At 38.8% G+C, this 26,384-nt stretch overlaps 1 protein-coding gene across 7 annotated transcripts in view; it reads left to right on the forward strand.

Annotated features, from left to right (window-relative positions):
• Positions 1-26,384, forward strand: part of LOC116905663 (neurexin-3) — a 793,437-nt gene that overhangs the window by 462,644 nt on the left and 304,409 nt on the right. For all 7 annotated transcript variants that reach the window (XM_032908632.1, XM_032908638.1, XM_032908639.1 and 4 more), the window contains one exon: positions 930-1,091. In XM_032908632.1, coding sequence (XP_032764523.1) covers positions 930-1,091 — 162 coding nt within the window. The remainder of the gene's footprint in view (positions 1-929; positions 1,092-26,384) is intronic.

Genomic DNA, 26,384 nt, shown 5'->3' on the forward strand with positions numbered 1-26,384 from the left:
TCAGTTTGTTTGATGCATGCATGTGTGGTGTGGATTTTGATTCTGTTATTTGTCCCCCCTCGCCCCCACAGAACTACTTTTCTGCCCTGCCTTCTCTCTTGGCTCCAGATAATTTCCGCATGGGTGTGTCAGTGTGCGGTGTGCGCATGCTCTGGACTCCAACTTTTTCTCTCTGCCCTCTGCTTGTGGATGGTGGGCGTGTGAGTGCTGATCCTCCCCTTCGGCATTATTCTTATTCTTATTTTGGTTATCATTGCCTCAACATTCATTTCTTTTGGTTAAAGTTGCTTTTGGAGTTTGGGTCATTTCTTCTGGTGGTGGTGGTGGTAGCTAAGGGAGGGTAGGGGTTGGTACCTGGGGTAATCCATAGCATGTATCATTCTGGACACATTAGAACACAGACCCTTCTCCTTCCTTACCCTGAATGCATGTTTGTTAGTGTGCTGTGAACCATAGAAATTACAAATAAAAAAAGAAAAGAAAAAAGGGGGGAAAACCACTAACAACCAAAGACCAACCCCTAACATATACCATTGTTGAATGTCTCCTTTGATGTTTTTCATTACTACCATAAATAACTGTAAGAGAAAAAAAAACAATCATTTTTAGCAGTGAACCGAGACAAGTGCTATCGTCTGAGGGTGGTTCCATTTTCTAGCCTGACTCAGTGAAGTGGGTGGAAGAAGATACTCAGTCATTCTAACACACTGTCCCTTTAACTACCAGGGCAGACGATAGGCTTGGGACATAGGAAGGCAGACCAGAAAATGGAACTTGGCTGCCCATACCAAAGTCGAGCCAAATTAGAAAGAATACCTCACCAAAAATCTTAATGGAGCTGAAACCACAAGTAGGGGAAACCATTACGTTTTCGTAGGATTGTAAGGTCATTGCTGGGATTTTCTTTTGTCCCTGTGTCCCACTACCAGGTGACAATCTCTGTGGATGGCATCCTCACCACAACAGGCTACACTCAAGAGGACTACACCATGCTGGGCTCAGATGACTTCTTCTATGTTGGTGGAAGCCCAAGCACTGCGGACTTGCCAGGCTCGCCTGTGAGCAACAACTTCATGGGCTGCCTTAAAGAGGTAAAATTTGCATACTTCACTGATTGGGTGGATGGTATGAGTACTTAAGGAAACAAACCACAGAGAATACACATGGATCTCCAGACCAATGGCTGTGCGTGGCTGCTAATATTTGAGTGAAATGAAATGTTATACGAGACAAGATTATAACTGTAAAGGGCCCATCCTTTGACCCAAGGTTAAGATTGTTGGAGGCCTTGGGTTTGTTATTTAATTATCCTATTTTCTCCTCTAATTAATGAAGACATGTATCGCTTAGCTCTTCAATGTAAGTGTAACACTTTCTGCAGATGAATTCTCAAGGAGCTAGACATACGTGAAGGTTGATTTTGTGCTTTTTACCCAGGAAGGAGGGGGAGCTGTGATTAAGCCACATAGTTTGTGTGTCTTGTGTAAAATATAGCACATATATTGTTCTATTTTTATTAGATGTGGCAGCCCCAAGACTTTTTTTTCTCATTTGTTTAAAGAGAGCCAAAATTTCAGCGTGCAACATCCATACTCAGAAAAATGGGCCTCCTTTCCTTAAAGCTAGTCCCTATAGCTATGAGAAGGCAGCAGGGCTTGGCGGTCACTCATCTATTACCCTAGTAGCTGATGTGTTGAGACTCTGTCTGAGAGTGGAGAAGCTTCAGTCAAATGTAAGTTCAACTGCTAAGGTCAATTGTTGGGGCAAAAAGAATCAGAGTTGATTTGTTAGAGTTCTTTCACCACACAGTGTCACAGAAGCACTGCATGGTACGTGCTTTCTTTAAACTAAGCTAAGCTTGATTGCCTCAGATATCCATACCATTTCCTTAGGGAAATGCCTGGAGAAGATAATAGCATTTCTTCTTCTAGATAAAAATCTCTTGTGACATCTTGTGAGCTCCCTCCTGGGGCATATATTTTATTCTTATTATAGTTATTTGGAGTTTATTGTACAGCAGATGGTGTTGAACAGGGACTCCTCCGTGATACCAGATGATGAACAGGAATTGCCTTTACTATAACTGGCACACAGTAGGTCCACAGAAGGATGTACTGAGTGGACTTATTCATCAAGCAGTCAAGATGAACCTTTAATTGTACTCTTTAAGAAGTCCACGCTCAAGGACTTTATAGCCTGGGAAGGGAGATGAGATCAGTAAGTGAATAATTACAGCATAGAACTATGTGTTCGGCACCGTAGACTAAATGCCCTGATTGAACAGAGGAAACAGATAAATTTTAGGTGGGAGTCAGTTTTAGAGAAGAAGTGACATTTGAGCCAAGCCTTGGCTGCAATAAACCATGAAAGGGTTGAGAGGAAAAGGTGGAAAGAAAGACATGATAAAGAGAAATTACAATTGTAAATTGTTCTTAGTCTGAAGGACGAATGGAAAGGAGAATCCAAAACCCTGCTGTCCTCTCTCTGATGGCTGTCCCCCCAGCTTCTGCTGCCTTGGGGGTGCCACAGTTGTTTCTGAAGAAATTCTGGTAGGCACACAGCACTTCTTCCCTGTGATTTACTCCTATTTGAATAGAATAAGGGCTCGCATTTGTAATCATCAGGGCCTTTCCACCTGAACAATGACACAGAAGCTTGCATTTATTTACAATGTTTTTGGCCTTAGCTCAGATTTGCTCCTCAACTAGCTGTTGATTTATATTAACTCATTTATGCTATTCTATGTCTGCCATGTGGCTGGTTATCTGTGTATTTCATAAGTTAGACTTCCTTCAAGTCTGGGGCAGTGGCAAATATTCTGTGCCTCTCTCTTTCCCAGAGCTCCTCTCTCTGTCCAGAGGTTTTACCTTACTATTCTGCATTTTGCTATAGACCATAGACTTTTTATTTTAACCAATCAGAAGGTGCCTTATGTAGGCATGGAAGGGCACATCTTCACACAGTGTACCAAAACATCACTTCAACACAGACTAAGCGTTGTCTAATGAAGGCTTTCTAAAACACTGCTAGGTTCCCACTTGTTTAAATTGTACTCTCATAAAAAAAATGATAGCAACATTTTCAACACCAAGGACTTGTCTCAGGAATGTACCAAGAACTGCTTAACCTGACACAGTCCTCCATTTTTCTGTGGGGCAACAGCCTGAGCATGACATTTCCTGGAGGTGACTTATGGGTCACTTTTTCCCTATGTACAGTTATGTTAGATCATCTGTATATTACATATTTTGAGACAAAAGAACAGTTTCACAATAATAATATTTATCTATTAATGTGGAAGATTATCCCTGAAAATTTAGAAAAATAGCATGATAACCTTTTTCATGAAGAATTTATATATAAAAATATGCACATACATGCATACATACAAACATATACACATACATACATACATACATACATACATATATACTTATATACATAGAGAGGGGTGAGTGCTGAAGAGAGAGGGGTAATTATGGAGATTAGGTAAAAAACAGGAAGCCCTTCAGAATTGTCAAACGTTTTTAAGTAGCTCACAATTTTGTGAGGGTTGCATAAAGACGTACGTTAACTCCCTAGAACTCACATGGATGATGAAAACCTGGGGTTGTGGTTTAAACCTTTAATTCCAGGGCTGAGGAGGCAAAGACAGGAGGCTTCTCAAAACTTGCTGGCCAGATACTAAAGCCAAATCTGGAACTCCAGGTTCAGGGAGAGACCCCTATCATTAAAATCAAGATGCACAGTGACTGAGAAAAGCAGCCCAAATCAACTTCTAGTGTATGTGCACATGAGTGCACACCATATGCACACACACAAGCACACCCACCCACATGTATACAAGAAAACACACAAACATATGCTCACATGTGCATTTGCATGTGCACATGAACACACACACATATAAAAAAACAAAGTGAAACAAATGAAATGATACTGGCATACACACAGGGACATGCATACACACACACACACACACACACACACACATGTAAAATTTCCCATTTTAGCAAGCAGTGGAAACTTGACTGTTAGAATGGAATGGTAAAAACACTGACAAGAGTGCTCTGTCCAACAGGGCCCCAACTTGTCTAAGTTGCATATGAGTTGGTTTTTCTAAAGGCCTGTGAGCTCTTCCAATTTGTTTGAGAGCTTGAATGTGTTCTGTGACCTTGAGTCTAATGACATCCTGATGAAGGCTTCTCTTTCTGTTTAAACACTTTACTTCTCCTTAGACTGGGAATTCTTTTGTTTTTGACAACGTAGTAAACCACGGGAGCTGCCCGATGGGCTTTAGCGTGTCTGCAGATGAGCCCTCTTTGATCACTCAAACTCCTGACAGTCTCTCCCCTTACAATACGATGCCACCTTTGCTTCTCCATCTCTCCTTTTTCCTTGGTCGGTTGTTTCTTGTTATTTGTAGCTCTAATTTGTCCCAGCAAATTGTGTACTTTAAATGCCATTTTCATCAAATCTGGGACATGGGGAAGGGCTAATGGGATAACCGACATTTGTTTTCTTGGTACAGAAACAGGTTTTAGTGGGGAACTCTGCTTCCCTCCTGAAAGCTGAGTTCTAACTCTGCTGTTGAGCAAAACTGACTGGCTATGACCTGTGTACACACCTCTTAACTTGACATCTCTGTGAAAGCCTTGCCCGCGTTATCATCCAACTACTGTGTTTCTCTGCACACCGCACCCCACCTACTCCAATAAAAATCTCCAAATCAAAATCTTGATCACTTTTATACTGTCCTGTTTTAGTGTGTCTGTTTAGTTTTGGTTTCAGATCCCCAGGCTCTGAAGGTGTTCTTAGCTTTGTGGGGCTCTCAACACATGGCTTTTTGTGTGAACAATACATCTGAAAGTGAGTAGATAGTTTTTCTCAGGTGATCTGATGCACAGCTGACTATAGGTCTCAGGAAAGCTAAGGTGGATGGGCTGAATTCTCTCTTAGGAAGAATAATCCAAAATGAGTCTGGAAAGGCATCATATTATAATGAGAAGAATATTTTAATTGAAAGTTAATAGACCCTGGGGCTAGACAATGACTTATCATTTAAGAGCACTGGATGCTCTTCCAAAGGACCTGAGTTTGATTTCCAGCACCAACATAGTGCCTTATAATCACCTATAATTCTAGTCTTAGGGGATGTTCTGGTTTCAGTGAGCATCAGGAATGCATGTGGTACAAAGACATATATGCAGGCAAAGTACTCACATACATTAGTACAAGAAACTAGTAAATGTTGTTAGGAACACAAATTTAATTATACTGATTCATTTTTTATACTGATTTTTTAAAAAAAATGAGTATCAGTTTGCAAACTTATAAATGGATCCTAAGAGCTCTGTTGTGTTCTCAAGTACAAGTGAAGTGAGGAGCACAAGCCAAACATTTTTACACAATGAGAGCTTAGAAATCTAATAATAATTATATATAACCACTTATAAAGGAGGTGGGACCATGAATCTAAGTGAGTATGTAGCTGCCTGTGCAGATCTCCGAGTCTCCTGTATTAGCAAGTCATTGTTAGGGAAAACCTTTTAATCTGAAGTTTTTCCCTATTGAAAGTCACTCATATTTTTAAAAAGCGGGACAATCCAGCCACCCATTCTTGGTCTTTCCCTTATTTCGTCTTCAGTCATTTATTTCATGCTGTCAATCTCCTTTGTTAAGATATGAGCTCCACGAGAAAACATAGTTCCCATTTCCTAATAACCAGAATGGTTTCTGGTATTAAAAGTGTGTTCAGTCATTAGTCCATTCTTTTTCCCTTCCTCCTTCACGTTCTTGCAGGTCTCATGTGTCTCAGGCTGACCTGAATCTCATTATGGAGACCGATGCTGGATATTTTCTAGCTCTCTTGCCTCTATCTCCCAAGTGTTAGGATTGCAGCTATGCACCTTCACATCTGTGTCTGAGATGCCAGCAAGTGCGATAGCGTCTCGTCTATACCTTATCCCTGGGAAACCTAGAAGAAACAGTCTGTACTTCTAAAATTTTCATCCAATGAGCATATCCAGAATAAATGAGTTAGCTGCTTGGAGCTCTAAGATCTGCTGAGTTTCAGGTCAACATTGGCTTAGTTCAGGATGCTGTAACAACATTTCCTTTTTAAATAAGACAGGGTGGGTTATATTTAAAAATAAATGGAAATGTGCTTTTTGCCAGCACTGGAGGTTGAGAGTCTGAGCTTGGGATGCTATCACGGTCAGATTCTAATGAACCATTTTCTTGTTGGAAAAGTATCATCGCTCATTGCCTCTTCATTTGGTGGAAAAGGGGTTAAAGACTTTCCTAGGATCTCTTTTATAAATCCAACCAAGGCATAATTACTTGAAAATACTCATCTCTGAATACAGGATGCTGGGGTTAGAATTTCAAATAATGGCCTGTGAGCATTCTAGCACGGTGTAAGCACGGTTCTGTGAGCCCCTACCCCTAACCAAGGAGGCATTGACAGTTCAGGGATTCTGGGAAAAGAAAAGTCAGTTTAGTAAAGGGTGTGGCTCCTGGTGGGGTAACTCAGCTCCTATGAATGGCCTCACACTCGTGAGTGTATGAACAGCCACAAACGAGACTTGGCGAGTTATAAAAAAAATAAATAAAAAGAGGATAAGAAGTTGGATTGTACGTCTATAGGGGGAGTAGTAGAAGAATGAGTATAAGCAAAATGTGTTCTATGATATTTTGAAAGAGCTAATTTTAGAAAGACTGTCATTATATGTTCTTTGCAAAATATGAGCAATAAGCCCATAGTATTGATAACATACAGCATGCCAAAGACTGGTAGGATGTATACATACATAAGATTCTTGCTTTAGAGGATCTAAAAGTTGGTAGGAATATATATATATATTCCTTAAAGGTAGATAATACAGAAAATAAGACATTCATGACTGTAAGGGCCTGTTGAGGAACGGTTACTATTATTTCTGTAGTTCAAGAGTGGTGGTAGTGAGACAGTGGGAGCAAAGGCAAGCAGGCGGGACACCTAACAAACAGTTAGGTACTTATAAACAGTTTGTGAATACCAGAGAACTAATCACAAAATCAGAAGTTTTGGAGGTATGGTCAGATAATTAGCTAGGGTCCAGGTCATTTATGCCAGGCCATACCCTTGGTCTTTATTCTGTATTACTATAGAAACACTGAAGGATCTTATGTAGTATATAACATTCATATTGGCATGCTATTTATCAAGCCCTAATTCTTTAACGAAAGTTTGTCCGTCTACTCTCCGTACCTGCCCAGGGTACTCTATTTTCTTTTCAAGAAGTTGAAAAGCAGGCATGTGAAAAGAAATCTGTCAGGTTCAGCACTGGACAGGGAGAGCAATATCCTGAACTATTTCCACACAAAAGCATTTCACCTTGACTGGTCTCTCAGTTCCCAACTGCCTTTCTGTCGGGATATACACTTTCTCCTTCTTCTGTCTTTGGCATAGCTAAACTGCTGCTGTTAGATGAAGCACAAGTACTGATATACAATCTATGCCAATACTGAGTTGCACAGTGATGCCCTCAGATGCAGGGAGTTCACTAAAGCCCATCACCATGCCCTCCTATGTGCTGGACCTTCTGTGCTGTTCAATTAGATTCTTTCTATGTTGTCCTCTTTTCTCTTCCATCTGGTCCTTCTCCCGTGAACTAAGGGTGTTAGAATCTCTCTTTGCCCATGGGGAAACCCACATGCTGTCTGAGACCTCTAGAGCAGACTGGCCTTTCTCACCATCTTTTCTCATGACATCCCTAATAGGAAGGAAAGAAAACCAGGAATATTGGGAGGATGGAACATATATTCAAAGGAAAAAGGATTGGGGGAAACACCATTGTGCACATTACATCCAGAATCCCTTTGTGATTATTAGCCATTTAAAACAGAATGGGGTTTTGCAGCCAGAGATAGTCTCTGAACAGATGATTAATGGTTTAATCTGTAATAACTTTACATTTTATAGAACCCTGATAGGAGTCCACATCTGGTGAGCAAAGCTATTTAAGGCTGTGTTAATTCTGTTAATTGCTATATGTTTATTTGAATTGCTGGCACCTGCGGGTGTTGGAATAATATGTTTGTTGTCGCCTTAAAAAATATACTCATTTTATGTCATTCTCTCTCACTGTCTTCTGCTGCTAGGCTCGATGCTATACCCTAATTTTTCTTTGGATTTTTCTTTTACATTGCCCTGCCTCTTTTTGATTTATTGCCCCTCCACACTTTTCCTTTCCTTTAATTCAATGCTTTACCAGATTTTTTATTGGTATTCTTCCTAATTTATTAGGCAGAGACAAATATCCATATGTATGCAGGTGATGTATGGTCATGGCACAGGTCTGGGCATCCTTTTTTCTCTAGTGGTAAGAACACTGTGCAACTCAGAATCATCAGAGGCCAAGTCAGTATCGGTGATGCAAAAGGAACTTGAGTCCAGGGTTGTGTCCTATCTAACTCATTCCTCATGGTTTCCTTCATGTAACAAGTGACTTCACCACCCCAGGCCTCAGCTTTCCCATTTCTAATAACATAATTTATGTTAAGTATTTTAATGTAGGAACTAAAGAGATTTTCTTCATTGGTTGGTTTTTTTTTTTTTCTTTTCTTTTTTTCAGAGCTGGGGACCGAACCCAGGGCCTTGCGCTTACTAGGCAAGCGCTCTTCCACTGAGCCAAATCCCCAACCCCATTGGTTGGTTTTTTGAGACAGGGTCTTTCTATTATAAATCGCGCTGGCTGCCTTTAAACTTGTTATATTGACGAGGATGCTTCTGTACTGCATTAGGTCTTAGACATGCTTATTAAAACATTATAAAATGATAGTGTGGTTACTATTCCTATACTTTTTGCTTATCAATTTAAAAACACAAGGAACTGCTCATTTCTCTTTGCTGTTTATATAGCTTAAAATAGTTTAGAAAGAGGATATACTGACTAGGAAGTTAACTTCTAGGGCCAGTTCTAATGTTAATTCAAAAAGTGTTAGCTTTTCCTGATCTTTGATAGGCATGTCTTAATCTTTAAAACCAGAATAGCATAATTGACAAGCCAAATACCATGACTGTGGCATAGAAGAAGAGACAAAACTTCTATCTTTGGGGATTTGTTGTATACGTGAAGTATATTTCAAGAGGGGGCAGACATGATCACTCATCCTAGGATGGATATTTTAAAAAATGAAGTAATATCAGGTTACAATTTTGCTTCAGAAATACTTGATATTAAAGTACTATGATAAAAAGAAAGAAACTCTTCAGTTACTGTTAAAATCAAGCTCTCTTTCCCTTGTCCTCTGTCCCTGGTTGTTTTGATCTGAGATCTTAAACTAGTAAATGATTACTAGTTTAATCATTACTAATTAATATTAAATATTAAATAATCATTACTAATTAATATTAATAGTATTAATAAAATAGACAAAGCTGTCCATGAAGAATGTAGATGAGTGTGGGTTAAATTAGGTGCAGTCTTCTTAACATAACCTTGTAAGTACTGTGAGCTATAGGCATGAGTTCCCATGTCTAGTTTCAAATTCAAACTATTTAAAGGGGATTGTTCCTCACGGTTGCTGATTTGTTGAAAAAAAAAACCTGATGGTTATTTATTTATATTTTTGGTTAATTTGATATCCATTTTCCATTTTCAATAACTGTTTATTGATATTTGTTGATTTTCATTCAAAATTCGGCTACTCAGTTGCCCTCTCCCCATATCTGACTCTGCCAGTGAGTGTGTGATCTATGTTCTGAGGTACTTCTGCACCATGGCTATGGCATTTTATTCATAGGCGAGCACCTAGCTCAATTGGGGACATACAGGTTCAGGACTTTGGTTCATATGTTTCACCTGTCATTTGTTTGGTGTTTGGGTTACAATTTGAGATGCTCTTTAGCTGAGTACTAAGATCCACATGGTCTGAACAATGACCAAATATGAAGCCAGAATGTTGAAAAACAGAACAGAAAGATGAGGATAAAGTAGAACTAGTTCTTGGTGACATTTTCAAGTCAACCGTCAATCATCTTTTAAATTAGACTGCCATTGAATTTCCATCCATTTAAATAGATTACGTTCATTCCATCCTTTGACTCTGTTTTCTGTCCTTTGCAATAGAGCCTTTAGTCTTGTGGGATAATTCTCTGTGTTCCTATTTATCCTTGTTTTCTCTGACAAGAATATGGGCATTGGGGAATAAAAAGGAAACAGATGAAGATAACGAATGCCCAGCATTATTTATATACAATCAGCATATCACCACTATATATGAATATAATGACTGGGAATCATAAGCTTTTAAAATATTAACTAATTGACAGATCAGGACACTCTTAGAGCTCAGTTCTAAAAAGGATAAAGACATCCATTATTCTCACATTAAGAAAGTTGGCTGACAAGCTCAACTTCCTCTATCTTGAAATAGAAAATCAAAAGTTAACCATTGGCTTTTCACCTAAAGAATTGCTTTATGAAGTTCTCACACCATAAAACCAACTTGGCTTACATATTCTTAAGAAAAAGGAGTAGGCTAATGAATAAAACCTAGGTATCTAACACAAAGAGCTCAGCAGAGAGAGAGAGAGAGAGAGAGAGAGAGAGAGAGAGAGAGAGAGAGAGAGAGAGAGAGAGAGAGAGAGAGAGAGAGAGAGAGAGAGAGAGAGAGAGAGAGGTCTTTACTCAAGTCAAAGTTCTCTGACACCCCGGCCATCTAAATAGACTTGGTATCTAAGTGAAGACTTCAGTGTCAGATAAGCAGTTGGGATTACCAGGGAGCTTCCTTGGCTTTACAGTGAGTGAGCTCCCTGAAAAGAAATAAAATAAATTCAAGGCTAGTTGATTTGACCTGGCTGGTTGATTTGAAGACTTTGCTCAGCACTTTCCAAGACAGTTGACTATGCATAGCTCATGAAGATCATTGGCTTGCCCTTATGGTCAGAGTTGAGGTCCTAGTCACTGCTGTCACATCTTCCTATAATGATCATTCGTAACTGTTTCCTTCTCCCTAGTCTTATGAAGGTTTCAACTCCCAAAGCATCACAAACACTGCAGCTACATTCACAACAGTAATTACTGAGCACAAGAGTGAATGTGTATGACATGTGTGAATATGGATGCTATGCACTTTATGCGCATCATTTACTTACTTTTCATGCAAAGCTTAGGTGAATTCTCTCCTCATCACTAATCTGAGTTCAGGGGCAGAGACTATGATGCCCACTGCCATTGTTATCAGCATGAATGATGAAGACTAAGTAGTCCTGCATCATGACTCCTGCCAGCATCCTCATCAACTCAATCATGGGACTCTCCAATAGGGAAAGGGAGAAAGCTCTTTCTAGATGACTGGGGAAGCTGGGGTTAAAGTCATTCTGGAGAATGGCTGCTCACTATCCTTTGAAGAGCACACTTCATAGGAAAGGTCATTTAATCAGGCAAGAATATCCTGCTGGGAAACCAGCTACAATTACCCATTTCTTTCACCTTGCCATTGATTGTTCTGCGAGGACGGCAGTTTTTGCTTGATTTCCCACTTTGACTGGGCAAATTGATATTGTTCAACCTGCTAATGGAGGAATGATTTTCATTATGAGACTAGAGAGGGAAGGAGCCTCTCCTGGTCTAAATGCCAAGCAGTAGAAGGCATTTGTCTTGAGATATCTGTATGCGTTTGTTTTATTTCAGCCTAGTGTTTTCCATGAGGCTGATGCATTTTTCTCCAATGACTTAGGAATTTCTAGTCTGATTTTAAGAGTCTTATTTAGCTTTCCAGTTTTTCTTCCTTTCAGGATAAACTCAGTGGAATTTCACTGTTTTCCGAAAATGTCACTATTTACAGCAAATGTAATCGACCACAGCAATCCCACTGAGACAAAAATCTCCCATATCTTCAAATGCCTCAAAGAGGTTTTGAAAAGCCTACTCCTTATACATGTACACCTACAGGGGTAAAGTGATCCTTGAGATAATTGATTAGCTCTTTTTTATTGTTTTGCAAATATGGAAAAAATTATTACATTATTGTGGCATTGCAGTAACCTTGGGCTCTCCTCCCTGCGTAGACCCTGGCCCATGACTAGTTTCTACACAGTTTTAAAGGGAGATGTGAAGATGCGGCAGCACAAGGGAGTGGCAGTGCACAATTATCAACCAATGCAATTTCCTCTCCCCCTCTCATGCTTCCCTCTCTTTACTGGTGTCAGAATATGACCTAATATTTTCCACATAAAGTCGGAAGTATTCAGTTTATGCTAACTCACTCTCCTTCTGTACTCCTAAATTAGCCTTCTTTCTCCCTGGTTTGCAAGATCATTCTCCATCTTCTTGAAGCATAAGTACTGTCCCTCTTTGCTTTTTTTTCGGGGGGGATTCAGTCTGATTTTAATTTTCCTTGGTCTTCTCCTCACATTGGCTCCGTCCCCTCTACCCTCTACTAAAACCGTACCTGAAGAATGTCCAAGATGTCCTGATCTCACCTCCTATTCTGTTTATACCTTAGCTCATTGCTTACCCATGGCATGGGGAGCTGCGCATACTTCTGCTGTCTCTAAGTCAAGTGTATCCCCTCGTCCTCCACATTTGTAAACTGAACGCAAGGTGTTAATACCCTTTGTGCTGTTTAGTAGAAATGCCTTGTTTTCCCTCACAGAAGTTAGAAGCACTGTTTTGCAGGTTCTCAATTCATAGCTTCATCACATGCAAATGCTAGAAGAGTCCTTACTGTGTTATATTTTAATGGTCTGTGTTTTCCCAATAGCTTAGATTTCTTGATGGCAGGAACATGTAAGATCAAACAGTTCCTTTAGGTGCAAACAGGTAACCTGGCTTTTGAGTATACTAAAAATGTTCTTTAATTTGGCTATTGTGAATAGTGCCACAATAAATGTGGCCATGCAGGTATGTCTCGCTAGTATGCTGACTTAGATTACTTTAGTAATAAAATATTATTATGGAATGATCACTTTTTTTTTTACAATCAATAAATGAATGTAAAAGAAACCTCCAAAAGAAACCCTGACAAGATCAGTTATCTGCTCTGATTTTTCAGTAATAACATAGAGGAGTTGACACTTAGGAAAGTTTGATAAATTAATAAATACTTGTAATGGAATTATCTGCTTAAAATGTTCACTTTGTACTCTGTTCACTTTCTTATTAACATATAACTCAATTATTTATTTCAAGTGTAGTATATATTCACAGAATGCCCACTGTTCTGTGTTGGAGATCTGTTCCATGTGTTGGAGAATGTGCTATGTGACTCCATTATAGTTGAGTCAATGAAACTCATATTTTGGATAAAGGAATCCAAGAGCAAATATAACAATAACTCTTTAAGATATATTTTGATGGGACTGGAGAAATGGCTCAGTGGCTCAAAGCACTTGTTCTTGCAGAGGACTGAGATTTCATTCCTAGCACCCATATTCTTAGCACTCACTACTGGGTGTAACCCCAATTCCACAGGATCTGGTGCCCTCTTCTGATTTCCATGGGCACCAGACTTGCACAGGATTCCTAGACATACACATGGACAAAACGCTCAAATAATAAAAGAAACATATAAATCTAATATATGTTCCCAAATAACGAAAAGTGATGTGGGAGGAGTAATGAAGACAATGGGATTGTGAGGAGGTTCTTTATTTAGCTGAATGATGAGGAAAAGACTGAGTGTGTGTGGTGATAGATAATTAAATTGAGAGCCAGGAAGATAGGAGTCAGGTGCTAGGACCCAGGCACACACACGTCAAGGGAAAGGGTAATCCTGCCAGAGAAAGCTGCAAGGATCAGAAATATCTCAAACAAGGGAAAGCTGCCTGTGTTCCAAAAAAGGCCAAGTAGGTCATGGAGCTGTGGCTGAGGGAGAGGAAGGAAAGGAAGGCAGGAAAGAAAGGCCTGTGATGAAGTACACTGCTCCGCTCTGGGGAGATCCCAGCCGAGCAATATCAACTTACCAAGCTTATCTCCACTCCAGAGTCTCCGCCCCCTCACCCCCTCCAATCTGTGATGACTTTCTCTCTCCCTTTATCCTAAAGAACAAGGTATCACTGTAAATTCCACGCACACATATACAAGGTCATGTGTGTGAACTTATGAATTAACTCCCATGTTCTGCATCACCCTGTTCACTTGTACTCCTGTTTGCCACCTCCTCTTTCTCTCTCACCCATTGCACTTCACTCTTCTGTTATCCCCACTCGTGATTTACAGCATATATGGATAATTGATATATTTATATAAACACATATTTAAATACATATACATTTTTGATTATGGCAAATTGCATTATATATATTTATCTGCATATATTTGACTATGTAACAAGAATAACTAAAGAAATAGAGGCCACGAATTTGAGGGGGCAGGGACAGTCCTCAGAGGGGTTGGAGAAAGGACAGGAAGAGAGGAATGGTGTAATCACATTTAAGTAAATAAAAATAAATAAACCCCACCAAAACAAGACAAAAAGCCATATAACATGCAATATACTCCTTAATGAATGATTCTCTTAAGTGTATACACCCCCCATATATATATATATATATGCACAAAGGTAGTTTCCCTGAAGTTTACTTTCTTTAATTATTAAATAGGTATCTTAGTAGTCTCTACCACATAGAATTTTCATAATCTTCAAATGACACATGAAATAAAACTTTTAGCTATGTCTGGCATATAGTGTATAATCCATAGACATTAGCTATTATTGGCATTCATTTTTTTCTTACATTGTCCTATAGTCATGGGTTAGCTTTTACAGCATACATAGAATCCCTCTGAGAGTAGAGACTTTTTTGTAATTCTAACAATGGTGTTCAGACTATAGGTTTATAAATGAGTGGAAAGTAATTTATAACCTTCAAAAGAATTTCTGGAATAGCTATAAGGAAGTTTCTATTTCTTTAAATTACATTTTTACACAATTAAATTGATCCATTCTGCCATGATTAGAATAATTTATTCTTTGAATATATTTTAAAAATTTATTCAAGATAAATTAAATGCATGTGCATATGTGAAATTTAAAAGTTCACATTTTAAAAATTCTTTGCAATCAAATGATCTGTGATAAGAGTTATTTTTCTTAATATGGACTTTTTATAGATATTACCATAATGGGTCTGATGGATGATATTTAAAATCCTAAAGGGAAAAAAATCAGCTGTAAAAATGTCTGTCAGCTTGATCATCAGTCATGTCTGATTCAGATTGAAACTCCTGTATAGTGTTTAATTGTTTTTCAGTGTCTTATAATCCTTCAAATGCCATTAAATGGCAGATGCACAGTGCCTTCTTTATGTTCTAGGTGTGGTTTTGAATGTAAAGTTTATTGGATGGTTTCTTCCTTGGAAAATAGTAGTTCTGGAGTTGGTTTGGCTTCTTTTATGGGTTGATAGTTTTCAACTGGAAGCAATTTTGATTCCAGAGAATGTTTTCCCATAGCCAGAGACACTTTTTGTTGCTTAAATTGACAGAGGGGAAGAGTAAAGACTGGCTGTAGTACTCAATTTGCCAAGTGGAAGAATGATGCTGTACTGTGTATTTTACAGTGTGTAAGGCAGCCCACCTAATCTGATATGGAAATATCCATTCTCAAATTACTGAGAAATGGTGAACCAGATGTGGTAAATAGTTTTGGCCTTTCTGACCATATTATTGATATCATAGCAACCAATCTCTGACTTTATAGCATTTAAATGAAAACAGGTCAACATGCAAACAGATAATTGTGTTTGTTTTAAAATACAACTTTACAAAGGTCCAAAGTGGAATATATATACAGTATGCTTTCTCTTGGATGTAGTCAAAGTAGTCAACAAAACCTGACACTGTCAATATAATGTAATAAGGTGTCTTCATTAGTGTTTCTCTTGCTGACAAGAGACATCATGACCACAGCTGTTCTTACAAAGGAAAACATTGTTGAGGTTGGCTTATAGATCAGAGATTTAGTCAATTATCATCATGGGAGGAATTATGGTGGCATGCAGCAGATATGGTGCTGGACAGGTAGCTGAGAGTCCTAGATTGGCAGGTAGCAGGGTCAGAATGTAACACTGGGCTTGGTTTGAGTATCCGAAACCTTAAAGCCTCTCCCCAGTGGCATACTTCCTCTGATACAGGCACACCTCCTAATACTGCCATATTTCCTATAGGTAAACATTCAAACACACGAATCTGTGGGGACCATAAAAGATTCAAACTACCACAGTGCCATAGAATTCAGAGATGTGGGAGGAGTTTGTGCTATTTTTGATACATTAAGTTGGAGGTATTGTTTCCCTGGAGATCAGTGTTCAGTTTACATAGCTAAAACTGTACCTTCAATCAGAATACAGAGAACAGAGGAAGGACAAAGTTAAAGATTGTATGTATTCAGAGAAACCATGGTTTAATGAAAGGTAGACCTAGAAAAATTAACCACCAGAAGAAAATGGTGTCATGTAAACCAAAAAAGCAGGAGGTTCTCAGGGAAACCCTTTGTAATCAGCAGTGTCAAGGAAGGACAAAAATCAGTACAGGTATTGAAAGTTCCATTGAAGCAAAGAATCAGAGGTCATCTGTCACTATTGTGTTGTGCAACTGACTAGAGACTTAAGCATGTTGATGTTCAGGGACAAAAGAATAAGGCATAGGGAGACTCTCAAGCTACAAGGGCATACATATTAGAATGATTCCAAATACTTCTAATGTAAGACCCAGAGGTTGAGTAGGAATGTTGCAAAACAATAACGTCTTCTGGACATGATAGAGTCGGTATACTCATGAGTACACATTGGCTGCGGTTACTTATATAAGATCTGTAGGAGATCAAGCCAGTCAAATTGGAGCATGGAATAAAAAAGGTCTCACAAAGCCTCACTTCTAGGTGGAGAGTCTTGGCATTTGAAGCTTCTGGAGTAGAGAGAGTCATTCTACTTCCCCCATCCCAATAGGTTGTGAACGACTCTATCTATACATATGCACTTACAGGCAGTGCTGATTGGTGGTTCTATTCACATAACTCAGTGGGTTCTAACTAGAGGGTATGGCATTGGGAGGGGTCTGTGGTAGCAGGAAAGGATCTGGGAGGAGTTGGAGTTTGGAAAGTGGAAAGTGGATATATTCAGAATACATTGTATACATACATGAAATTCCTAAAGAATTAATGGAATATTTTTTAAACTATGTATGAAAAAGACTTTGGAGCCTTATGTTGAATTGGTCTAAGTTTTAAGATATATTTCTTTTTTGCAGTGCGCTATTCATATAGCTCATTGTTTGCATTTTCATTCTCCTACCTTCTAGGTGGTTAACTCTACCATTGGATTTTTACCACCTCTGTGAGTTGAAGGGCGCAGCAGGGTCTATTCATTAGAGTACAATTTAAAAGTCACAGTTACAGAACAGTAAAATTCCAGATTCATATTTTTTGTATTTATCAAATAGAACACACGCCTCATAGATTTGTAACTATAAGATACCAATGAATATCTGGAAGACAATATCAATTCAGCTGAGTTCAATTCAATTTTAAGGCATTCATTGAATGCCGTAGACTTTCAACAGTGATATGACAGGAATTCTTTTCCTTTCAAAACAGCTTGCTGTCTTATCTGTTTTGTATGTTTATTGCACAGAGGTTTTGCAGCTGATAAAGATGTAGTTGGTGAAAAAACATTTACCTACACAAAGCACTCGAAGAATGCAATCATAAAGTAAAACAGCAAAATGCTATTATCACATGGCAAAATCAGGGCTAGAAAGCAACGTGTGCTAAAGATTTTCAGAAAGGGAGAAAGCAGCATGAACTGGAAGACTGGGAGCATCTCTACCTGGATAGCTACCTAAATATTCTCTAGAGCTGCCAAATGACTTTTAACAGAGGAAGAAAGGCAAATGAGGAAGAACTGAAGGGCGATGAAGGGCGTCAAGACGAAGTTTGCTTCTTACAGATAGATTGCATCTTATTTAACTTGGTAGCCACGATGGCTATGGCTTGTTAAGTGTACATAGTCAAGGTAAGTTTATTTGGACACTAGATTAACACAGTTGAGGCAGGTTGGACCAAGTGTCAAGTGGTTAGTTCCTAATGGAGTTACTGAGAAAGAGAACAGAAAAACAAACACATAACCAGTGAAACAGATACCTACATAGGACTGGGAGAGAAAACATTCTTTCACGAAACTTGAAGGCTGACTGTTCAATGCACTGTTTTTTAGTGATATTTGGCCACACCTACTGGACTCTATCATCATAGAACTCATTTATAAAATCATCCCTCCTATGCTGATGAACAAATCGGCCTTCTTCATTGTGGACAAGGCGATAGCCAAATGCATCCACCACTGAAGTTTCTGATGAAGGAAATTTGACATTAAGAGACAGCATATATATAAATATATAAAGTAAAATCTACCTACTGCTTCTCACCTGGACGGGTTTATCAAACCAGGGGTTTCATGAAAATACCATTGAGGGTGACTCCTTTGTGATTTTTTTTTGCTAGCTTTTAATCCCTACGGGCAAAATAGCCTTTCTGAAAGAGATTTGAAAATTGCGGAGTCTGATAACACTGCTGGTTGTCAGGTTTTTCTCTAATGAATAGCTTATCAGTAAATGTGCTCAGTGGTTAATTACCACATTAGGGCTTATTGGCATAAAATGTAGTAGAATGCCCATTATCCTTATGCAAATTTGGATTTGCTGTGGGTTAAATCCTGTGACCTGAATCTAAGTCACCTGTCATAAATTAATAGAACCGGGTATGTCCTAGCTCTGCTAGGATTAGCATTGACAAAGAAACCAACAAGTGAAAACTGGGAGGAGGGAGAAATGGAATCTGGGTGGGTGGGGCTCATGATTTGGCCTGTTTCACAAAGACCAGTGGGACTGTTCAAGCTGTGGGGGTGGACTAGAATTTTCTTTTTTGTTTGTTTCATTTCATGAGACAGCTGTATAGTCAAGCGGGCTGAACCCATGTCGACCCTGTCATCCAGAAGGTGGGGGCTGTGACATGTAGAAGATAAAGGTTTTGGGTAGAGCAGGTTGTGGTACCAAAGGACATGCCAAATTATAGGTGGGACTGGTAAAATAAGTACTCAGATCTCCACATGGTCTAGTAAGGTCAGACTTCTCTACTAGAACGGTGTGTATTTAGTGTTTCAACAATGAATATGGATTTCTTACGCTTCTGGAAGCATCAGATGAAGGTGCCTGCAGGTCTGGTTTGGAAAATGCCACTCCTTGGTTTGCAGATGGCTTTCTTGGACCTTCTTTGGCAGAAAGAGAAACCATCTATCTTCTGTGTCATCCCATTTATGAGAGTTCCATCATGTCCTAATTATCTACCACAAATTCCACCTTCCATATCAAGGTCTATAGATAAAGTGAGTGTGAGGGGCATTAAGTGTTCAGCCTATAGCAGGCTGAAGAGATGGTTCCATTGATTAAGTGCTTTCCCTGAGATAGTAATCTGAGTCTACTTACCTAGGACCTGGATAGAGAGCGAAGTAAGATGATCATGAGGAAGCAATGGAACCACTGAATATAGGACCACTCTGTGAGTAGAAAGATACATTTATTTGAAAAATAATCAAACTGTGAGGTTGCCTCACAGAATAGAGCTGCAGCTGTCTTGGAAAGCAAGCAGACTTTATAGATAGTCTAAAAAGGTGGAGATATTTGAGGTCATGCAGGGTACTCAGACTAATCATCAACTAGACGCCCTTGTCCAAGATAGCTTACACTTGACCGCCGATGAGGAAGGTAGTGGTTTTCCTAGTGAACAGAAACCTACCCTATGAAGGAACCTACCTAAGGAATCTGAGTTAAGTTTCTGTTTACCCAATAACAATTTTTCTCTTTAGCCAGTCAGAGTCCTTCTCTGTAGGACATAGTCATCAGCACTACTATTTTGGAGACCCACTTTGGACTAGTAATGGTGGAGGCACAGAGAGTAGAATCACTAGGGTTTGTAGGCCAATCAGTCTAACCACTTTGTGAACTCAGGAGAGTTCTTTGTGGCCTCAGGAGAAGCCATGTTTTAAAAAATTGCGTGGAGGTCAGTTGAGGAAGATGCTTGGCATTGACTTTTGATTTCCACCCACACATACTTCTACACTTCCATACATGTTCATACATGTCCACAAAAGTACACAGACACTACTCAGTCTGTGGTACCAAGGAAGTTTTGCCATGGCCCTATCTGAGCACATATAAGTTACTGGTTTTTCAAGGTCCTTTGATAGAAATGGAGCATAAGGTAGCATATCTCAGACTACCTCATCTGACAACTCAGAAATGTAGTGAGGCTAGGTGACAGAACAGAAGTTGCTGCCACCCAGTGGTCATGCATTTTAACTGTCCTTTGGGTTTTAGAGCTGACCTTAACTTCCTATCAGAAACTGAGGCAGATTTAATGGTTGGAGTTCCTGTCCTTGTCTCCACTGGCTCAGGAATGAAGGAACTGAAAGTCTGGTGGCCTGGTAAATCAAACTGCTTTGGCTCATGAGATAGCCTGGTGTAGTGAAAATCTTTTTCAAATGTATTTGATTATATCAAAAGATAGGTATTTCATACTTAGGGACATCTAATACTTTGTAGGGATGAATAGATTTTTTTTCTTCAAAAACATGAGGAAACTTTCTGATCGTATAGAACTACCATGGCTAGAGCACCCTACTGAAATATACTGAATATTGAATACTCAATATTAATATTGAGAGAAATTTATCATCTGAGTGGTAGGAAAATAATTACTCATTGTTTCTAAAAAATGAATCATTGATGCTAATGAAGGAAAATAGAATGCTTCATGCTTAGGATACATGTCCAGGTATTTTTTGGTGATCAATGCTTTGTAACATGCTGTGATTATTTATGTACCTGGAGCAAAATAAGTTGTGGTTCGACTGTTGATCCATTAGCAGGGAGTGTGGTGGATAAAAGTTTCTTAATTGGCCCATGGAGTATAAGTAGCCCAATATTTATAGACTATTAAGAGGAAGGGGTTGAGAGGCAGATAACTTGACAGCCCAATAACAGTGAGTGTGACATCTCCCAGGTCACATTAAAATGTTTCTCTTAAATCACAATAAAAGTAGTCTATTCTGTCTCATCCCTAATCTGGTTTCTTAGTTGTAGATATCTATAGGAAATATCTCTCAAGCATCATAATTTCCTATTACAAGTGAGGAGAAAGTTTTTTTTTATTTAAATAGACTACAGACTGCTTAGATATAAACCAGTGGGAAAGTGACTTAGTTAAGGAAGAAACATGAAAGACAAGGGTGTGTTGTCAACAAACCAATATAAAATGATGAAGATGATGAATTGTAGTGGTAACTGAGAGAAGCTGGGAACAGTGATCATGATGGGCCAAGAAGGCATCATTTAGCTCAGAAGAAATCCTCATTCTTTATCATGTATTAGACTACACATGGCTTTGAAGGGTTTGCTGTCTCTGTGTCCTCTTGGCTGGATGTTGCCTGGATTAGAAGTGCATGGAGAGGGTTTCTTGTATTTGTCCCTCATTTTTCTTAACACTTGGCTTTTCGAGAATTGAGAGATCCTATAAGAAAATCCCTCAAAGATCGTCTTATAGCCACCAAACTATGAAAGACAAAGAATAAAATATAAGAAGGAACACTCATAGAAAATTTCCTGACCCTCTGGCTCTTACTATCTTTCCAACCCTTCTTCAGAAATGTTCTCTAAGCCTTAGGTACAGCAGTGTCTTATAGGCACTGGGCCTGCATTTTGATTGGTTTTGAGTTTTGGTAGTGATCACTGTCTATTGAAAAGAGGAGTTTCTTTAGTAAAGGGTAAGGAGCACACTTATCTCTGAGTATACGGACAAATGCTTATGGATTGTTGTTAGGATTTATAACAGTTTAGGAAATTAATGGTTGTAGATTTTCATCCAATAACCATGACTTCACTCACACTGAATACTTAGCTACATTTCTAGTACCTTGTTGAGGAGCTCTTGAATACAATCAGAGAGCTAAAACTACCCCATGCAGTGTCACCAACATGACTGCCTGAAGTGAGTTAAACAATGACAACACCAAGGAACATGCCAAGGTAGAGGAAGAGAAACCCATGAGCCCTTAACCCTACACAAAGAATTATATGTAACTGAGGAGAGCTGAGAATAGGAGTGGTGGTATTTTCCAGAGAAGAAAACAGCAATTGAATGTTCAGTGGGAAACAGTCAGCACTGAAATAAACGAGTAGCATTGTATGGACAGAGCAGGTTATATTTGGAAATGAATGTGTACATACATGTACATACATGCATACAATAATGTGCTGGATAGTTTTAAGATAGCTTAACCCAGACTAAAGTCATTTGCAAGGAGGGAACCTCAATTAATAAGACACTTCCATAATACTCATCAATAGAGCATTTTAAAATTAATTATTGATGTGGGAGGGCCCAGACCATTGTGGATGGGGTCACTTCTGTGGTCCTGGGGTTTATAAGAAAGTAGGTTGAGCAAGTCATGTTGAACATACCAGGGAGCAGCATCCCTTCATGGTCTCTGCATCAGCTCCTGCCTCCAGGTTCCATTTCTGCTTGAGTACCTATTAGGACTTTCTTCAATGATGGACTCGGATGTGGAAGTATAAGCCAAATAAACCCTTTTGTCATCCTCAACTTTCTTTTTAATCATGGTGTTTCATCATTGCAGTAGAAACTAAGATAAGTAACTATTGGTAAGGAGGACCCTCTTTGGGGACTTTAGAGGTATTAAAATGTTATAATTAAATCTTAACATCAAAAAGAAGAAAAAAATTAAGTGAGAGGAAATGAAACATTTAAAAATAAATGAAGACCAAGGAGTTAATAATAATTTGAATATAAATATACACATAAGCATTATGACAATAAATGCAAGGAAGTCAAAAGAAGAAGAGGGTTAAGCACGGCGGTGTAGCAGAGTTACTAGTCGAACTCATTTCCATGTGGTAGGTCTTCTACCCTCTGAATGCTTTTAGTAACTCTAGGGCAGCTTCCTTGGATCCTTGGTAAGGTCATTTTGCCTCTGAATAACTCTGAGCTTGAGTGTGGATTGCAGAAAAAGCAGAAGCGTTCAGTTCTTACTATTGTTTGGGCAGCTCAGGTGGATTGATGACATCGAGAGAGTCCTGTTGCCCCAGAAAGCTAAAGCAACTATGCCAAAGCTGTTTTGGTGCTTTTGGGTTGAGGTTTTAAAACCAGCATTTATATATGTATGTACTTGGACAGTACATGCTATGCTTTGAGCATTTGAAATTGATGTGACGGTCATCATGCTGTCTAATTATTTTTAAATGTATTTTCAAGATTTATCTATGTTTACTCAAGCAGATTTCATGTATTCCTACTGACTGCTATTTCATGTTCCTTATTTTATTTTGCTTATTTTTGTCCCTTATAGGATGGCAAAGCATTTATGTTATTTTCTGTTTTCAATATTACAGCTAAGGCTATAGTAAAAACCTGTAGTTTTGATCCACATTTGTGTCAGACATTATCTAGCTCGTATTGCTAGAAATGAAATTGCCTGATGAGTTATAAGCTGAGTGCAGCTTTAACTTTACCAGATATTGTTAAATTGCTCTCCAAAGTTGTGTAGAAATTTACACTTTAATGAGGCATATACATCCACATTTCCTTGAACTTTGACAATTTTCGTATTGTCACTATACCAGATAATTTAGTACAAACCCACTCAATACTTTGTAAGTGAGATTTACCCTGTAAAACATGCCTACGTTCCTTCCCCATATCGAGCTCCTTACTGCTAGTGATGTTGAAGAGATTTGAAGGATATATAAATTACACAGTTCCAAATCCATTTCCTTTTCTACTAATACTAATCCCCGGTGAGAAGCCTCGTATTCTGGTGTCATCTTGAAGTTGGTTGTTTTTTTATCAGCAGTAACTTGCTGTCATTTCACTTGAAACCGTTGTAGTTCACTCGGTCCTTACAAACATGTATTGCCTCAGCCCCAGTAGCTCCTAGGCACTCTCTATCAAAATTGTCAGAATATGTGAGTGTGCTCAGGGCTACCCTAAATAAGAGGATAAGGTGAAACACAGATCCTCAATTGTCATGATGACATTAGCAATAGAAATGAAGGAACTAAGGCTGTTAATGAAGACTGCTTTGACAAGCCAAATGCCCCTAAGTGTATTTATCCTTTCCTCATTCCAGGCTCTCTTTTTGAGAAACTGATTGGTAGATAGGCATTTTTTTTTTTATCTTCTCCTCCAAGTTTAAAATGTGTGATTAAACTTGAGTCTATCAGTCCAACAATTCTTGTCATCAGCAGTCTCAGCCATTGCTTTTATAGTGTCCATGGACCACATGGTGTCCCTACTCTTTTACTGCTCTCAATACAAATGCTCATGTATTTAAGACTTTTTCTCATAAGTTCTATATTAGTTAAATAAAACCTTTGTATAGGTTGACTAAAACAGCTTCGTCTGAAGCAGAACCAGGGGTCCTATACTAGAACAGATTATCCTTGATTTCAGTTTGATGAATAGAGCATTGTGCCTCTCTCTGAAGATGGATGTTTTCAGGACCTGTACATTGATATTTTTTCCTACCAACAATGGGGTCAATTTTGCTGTTGTTCTTTGCAAGTGGAAGAAATAGTTTGGTTCTAGAAAAGGTCTTGTGGACAACCTGAAAATCATTTTTCAGGATGGAAACTTTGCCATCTTTGTAGCATTTGGACTTGAATACATTTAGCCATCACTGATTAATTTGTTAAATAATTATGAATTAGGGAGTTCATATATCAGATACCATGGCAAATATTAGAGATGTGATGATGGTTAGATAGAAGGTTCTAGTCAGAGATTTTCTTTCCATAAACTTTTAAGTTGATATACTGTCTGGGAACATGAGATTTTATTACAAAATAAAAGAATCAATGTTACATTAAAGTATCTAATCTCTAGCTTAAGATTTGCAAATGAAATAATAAATTTTTCATTAAACTATTTAATATTTAACCCACAACAGGACTTTTTATTGTAAACATGTCTTATATTTAGTGATTGAAGATAAGAAGTAGCAAAGAGAAGTTCAGAAACAGACAGAAATAAAACATAAAATGGAACGGGCTTTTCCTAACATACAAATACATATAAGGAGAGGGTGGAACAAAGCTAGAAAATTATTAGAAGGTTATTATTTTTATGAGAAAGCTCATTCCATTTATAAGTAGTGTTGAGGGAGCTGGAAAGTCTTTTTCTAGTGATTCAATATATCTTTCTCTGTCATAACTCGATTAAGTTTAGCAATTGTATACTAAGTAACTACTGCTCATTGGCACCAGGCTTGTCACAGCAGTGACAACAGTAACTGGGAAAGTTTCTTCTTACAAGGGAACACACACCTGTGAGATAAACTATCAGGTTTAGGCTGACAGCAGCAGGTAGAAAGATGTTATTAATAGGGGAGGTTTGGATGGATAAACCAGCAGCAAGAGGATTCTGTCACAAACAATAAATAGAAAAATCCAGGGCAAGTGTAAAATGGCGAGTATTCGAGCACCAAAGATGCACCAAGGCAAAGAGGATGCAAGGTGTGATCCTGAGAAAAGAGGAGGAAGGAAAAAGAGAACAAAATCTACACGTGTTTTCTTTGCAAAACACTTCCTAGGAGGCAAAGAGTGGTGGAGGAGACTGAACTGGGCAAACCATCTGTTAATCTCATTGGGCTGGCAGAGCAGCCAAGGTGTGGAGAAGTCTATCAAATGAGAAGATTCCTAAAATAAACACTCCATGTTTCCTTTTGTAATGCTCTACCTCAAAGAGACAGCACTCACGCGGGACAGCTGCTGACACTGGAAGAATCCCAAGGAAGCAGGAAATACAACTTTGGATTTGCTCAGTTTCAGGATGGATTAAGATCATCTACAACCATTGCTCCTGCACGCCAGAATCGAAAGCCCTTTGTGCACACGATAAGATTATCTGCATTCCAGGAACTCTGTTGGCGTCTTGTACACAGGTCCTAGCATTTAGTTAGCCAGTACCAGGTATATCAGATAAGACTAAGGCTCAGATGCTCAGAGGAAAACCTAGCTGCAGAAGCAAGCCTCTGAGAGATACATACACTAGAGAATAAAAGTTGGATGGTAAAGTAAGTGCAGCAACCATTCCCAAGAAAAGAGAGAGCAGAATGGAAACTTTGGGTTAAGAGATAAGTTTTAGATGAAGGTATCTGGAGGATAGAGTAAAAGTTAGAGTGACATCAAATAAAAGCTTAGGTATACTTATGAGCAGAAGCTACGGCTGAAGAGAAAGTTATTCTCTGGAAGAGAGAGCAGAGTAAAGAGCCAGGGCAAAGAAAGACGGAAGCTTCAGGGAAGAGGAAGACGAATGCGCAACACAGA

Source organism: Rattus rattus, chromosome 7 (assembly GCF_011064425.1).
Source record: "Rattus rattus isolate New Zealand chromosome 7, Rrattus_CSIRO_v1, whole genome shotgun sequence".
Lineage (NCBI taxonomy): Eukaryota > Metazoa > Chordata > Mammalia > Rodentia > Muridae > Rattus > Rattus rattus.